The sequence below is a fragment of the Lactuca serriola genome, chromosome 8 (genome assembly GCF_051521515.1).
Source record: "Lactuca serriola cultivar US96UC23 chromosome 8, Lser_US96UC23_V15, whole genome shotgun sequence".
In the NCBI taxonomy this organism is placed as follows: domain Eukaryota; kingdom Viridiplantae; phylum Streptophyta; class Magnoliopsida; order Asterales; family Asteraceae; genus Lactuca; species Lactuca serriola.
In genome coordinates, this window is record NC_136415.1 from 210379285 (window position 1) to 210383137 (window position 3853).

The 3853-nt window shown below is 31.3% G+C and overlaps 1 protein-coding gene across 1 annotated transcript; it reads right to left on the reverse strand.

Annotated features, from left to right (window-relative positions):
• Positions 1-1534: 1534 nt before the first annotated feature.
• On the reverse strand, positions 1535-3595 carry LOC145069997 (uncharacterized). The gene is made up of 3 exons (XM_079016919.1): positions 3418-3595; positions 2781-2846; positions 1535-1771 (listed from the first exon to the last, which is right to left on the reverse strand). The coding sequence occupies exons 1-3, from the start codon at positions 3463-3465 to the stop codon at positions 1724-1726; spliced, it is 162 nt and encodes a 53-aa protein (XP_078873045.1). The 5' UTR covers positions 3466-3595; the 3' UTR covers positions 1535-1723.
• Between the last annotated feature and the right edge of the window lie 258 nt (positions 3596-3853).

Here is a 3853-nt window from a genome sequence, read left to right on the forward strand (position 1 = left end):
TAATTAATTATCTTATCAAATTGGTCCTTAGGGAGGAGGGAGTCATTCCCTCCCAACCCACTGCCGCATCACTTTCTCTTTTTTATTTTTCTTCATCTTTCCGAACCCACAACACACAGAAACCATATCTTTTTGAACCCACTCAACATACTCAATTAAAAAACATATATAAAACAATCAAAGGTAAAATCTTAATTAGCAATAGAGTTATCGGTGATACCACTCCCGCTTCAACGAGTGGGTTGATGGGTTTCACTAACCCACTTTATCATCTCTCTCTACTTTCTCTTTCTTATTTTTCTCTTGTACCATGTGTTTTAAAACTTGTACTTTAGTTGTTTTGTATTTTTTTTTTTAATTGAGTGGGTTGAGTGAGTTCAGAAAGATAGGGTTTCCGTGTGTTGTGGGTTGGGAAATATGAAGAAAAATAAAAGAGAAAAAATGATGTGACAGTGGGTTCAATGGGTTGGGAGGGAATGGCTCCCCCCTCCCTTATAAAGTTTATCTAGGTCAAATATAGTCTTTCCCTAAAATAACAAAGTTAACCCTAATTTTCTATCTTATGATTGTAAAGAAAACAAAACAAAATCAAAGGAGGACTATTATGAAGCAAAGTTTAAGAGAATAGTAGCCTCACAAAAGAAGAAAATTTGTGGGTCAGAGATATTGTTGATTAAAAAAGAAAATTCAGAGGATGAAGCTGCCTCTTCTTCTGTTGATGACTAAATGCTAATTTGTGTGTGATGGAAAGAAGTGAAGAATCGAGTACTAGCAACTTGAGTGCGTTTTAAGCTTGACTTTGTCCAATCTATCAAGGATTTCTTAGCTTCAAACTTGGATCCTTTTTCTATGCATCAAGTTTCAAAAATTGTTAAATACTTTGATGATGAGAAAACTAAGATGTTTGATTACTTGTGTGTTGATCCTCAAAAATCTCATTGGAATAATGTTAAAATACATAAGGAATATAATCAATTGCTATGAAACTTTAACAACACCACAACTCATCGATAAAATATAAGGACTAAACTAGCAAACCAAGTATCCCTAAATGAAACTCTCATATGTGAAAAGGAAGACGTTTTTAATGAGTTTAATAACAATGAAAACATCATTAAGAACTAGAGTTTCGATCATTAATTATCAGATTCCATATTTAGCTAATAACATCATTGATGAATGCTTTCATGAGTCATCAAATAATATTAGATTTAATCAAAGTGCCAAATTTTCAAACTTTTGAGTTAATCATTCAAAATTACTATGAATTATTTGTTGGATGTAAATAAAATAATTCTAAACTTCAAGAAGTTTTCGTGAAGTACTATTGTAACCTAAAGATTTATTCGTTCCCCAATTTCTCACTTTTTTAACCTAAAGATTATGATTTTCAATTTAATATAGTTCTTGTTTTGCCCTATTTGATTTGTTGATTGAAAAAGTTACACTACAAGTTAATTTTGATCTCAATACAAGAATAATGAAGGTTGTAACAAAAACAAGTAACACTCATAAGAGAAACAACACCAAACAATTATCTTGTAGAAAATCTCAACTTTTGAATTTCGTTTTATGTAAAAAAAAACCCTAAGAAAACGTATTACCATTTCTCATGGTTGAAAATCGAAGAGTTACAAGCAAAAGATAAAAGATAACATGGCCAAAATGCCACACTAATTCATCATCAAGAATTATTCAAAACACAAAATCACTACAACTCCTTTTAGTGGTGTGCCTTCGCTGCAGCTTTTCTTTGCGAATTTGCCTTTGACTGTAAAATTATTTGCACAAAAAATAGTTAATAACAAATCATAGTCCACAGCTGTAGTACTTACTGTGTTTGACATGCATTGGACTGTAACTGATGTGATGTGACTCGGACTCATGTATAAAAGTAACAATTTTTTGTAACACCCAAAGAGGTGGAAGAGAGGTTTTGTTTGAAAATACATTTTTTTTAAAGAAATGGAATATGCCATGAGTTATATTTATAAGTTAAATTTAAAATTCTTAAATTTTAGATAATCTTTATACATAGAAAGGGGTATTTTGGTCTTTTAAAGGATTGCAATGGAACTTAAATTCCATCCATTGGACAAAGACAAACCAAATGTGCCCTAAATTTGAGTAAATAAAAACATCTTTGGGCATCAAAGAGTTGAAATCTATATAAATTATTAAAATAAAGTTATAGATGTTAAATTTAAAGGATAATGACTTAAAAAGGTAATCTATTTTTCGATTTATATACATTTGGTCCCTGAATTTTTTTGTCCACATTTGCCCGTTCAACTTGTTTAACTGTACACGTTAAGTCCTTATGACCGGCTACTCCAGCTAAGCCGAAAAAATTCACTTAATAGAGAAATATATTTGTCACTTTGTACACATTTAGTCCTTAATATTTTTGTGCACATTTGGTCCTTAATTTTTTTTTTTTGCAAAATAAGTCCCTTTTGTTTATCGAGAGAAAAACTTAAAGAAACTATTCATAAGTTCATAAGTACTGAATGCGTAAAAAAAACAATGGCTTATTTTGCAATAAAATAATATTAAAGACTAAATATGTACAAAATGACAAATATATTTCTCTATTAAGTGAATTTTTTAGGCTTAACTGAAATAGCCGACCATAAGGACTTAATGTGTTCAGTTAAACAAATTGAAGAGGCAATTGTGGCCGAAAAAAAACTCAACGACCAAATATATACAAATCAAAAAATATATTACCCTTTTAAATCATTGTCCCTAAACTTAAAGAGTAAAAAGTGATGTAGAACCTGAAGGTATTTAAGCTTCAAGCTTCCATACACTAGTCCAACAGAAAAGGCAGATACACGAGCCACCTACAAGTAAAAGATCCAGAATTCATAAAAACCTCTTAATGTAAAAAGAAATCTTCAAACTATAGAGCATGGAAAAAATCACAAAACACCTAAGTGCAATTTTTGGGATGATAGAATGAGGTAATGTAAAAGCGAAAGATCTCTCAATCTGAAGAATAGTTGTTGACATTTAGAACGATTACATTTCGCCCTCTTTCTCTATTTTCAATTAGTTGATTTGAAAAAAGTGGAGGAACCCATGGTGGAATAAGAACAATTTCACCCTCTTTCTCTATTTTCTAACTTTGTGAATCAGAGAAAAATCCTCTACCCAAAAATCTAGCTTCGAGTTGTAACTGGTAAGCGATTTCAATCTTTATCATAGAAATGACTAGTAAACAGGAAACTCTATAACACTAAACCCACAATTATCAATCGAAGAATTAATCAACCAAATTGTAACTTTTCACTTGCATATCGCATAAATTACATCTAGCAAGCGACAGGCGATAAGATCGATCGTTTTGTACGGAAAAAAGAAGAAGCATTTTATGCATCGAATCGATGAAAGTGAGATAGATGAGATTGTTACCAGAGCGAGCGTGCTGGTACCGGAGTAAGGACCGGGAGGTGGCGCCATCGGAGAAATGTGTAGAATCTGTTGACCGGCGAAATTGGAAGAAGAGCGCAACCTTTCTCTAGATCTGGTATTATAAAGCCCTAGGATTTGGTAGAGTCGACTCAAGGGGTTTGGTTTAGCTGACAAAAAAAGTTGCAATTGTCTGCGGTCGTGTTTATGGTAACGAATATGAGGGAGAGGGCCAATAAGAACAGTTTTATTGGGCTGAGCCCAATTGAAATCCTAATATTTGAATTTATACAAATTAATTCAAGGGACATTCAATATAGATATTATATTTTTATTCTTTTTAACTTTATTTATATTTACCTAAATTAATTTTTTTTATATTTTTTTAGTAATTTATAATTAAAGTTTATATTTTACAATCATTATAAATAAAAAAGGA

Excerpts from the sequence above, each read along its gene's own strand:
- LOC145069997 (XM_079016919.1), bottom strand. The coding sequence starts at position 3,465 with ATGGCGCCACCTCCCGGTCCTTACTCCGGTACCAGCACGCTCGCTCTG. Across the intron at positions 2,847-3,417 it reads GTACCAGCACGCTCGCTCTG|GTGGCTCGTGTATCTGCCTT; the intron begins GTAACAATCTCA and ends TTTTACTTGTAG. Across the intron at positions 1,772-2,780 it reads TGAAGCTTAAATACCTTCAG|TCAAAGGCAAATTCGCAAAG; the intron begins GTTCTACATCAC and ends ATAATTTTACAG.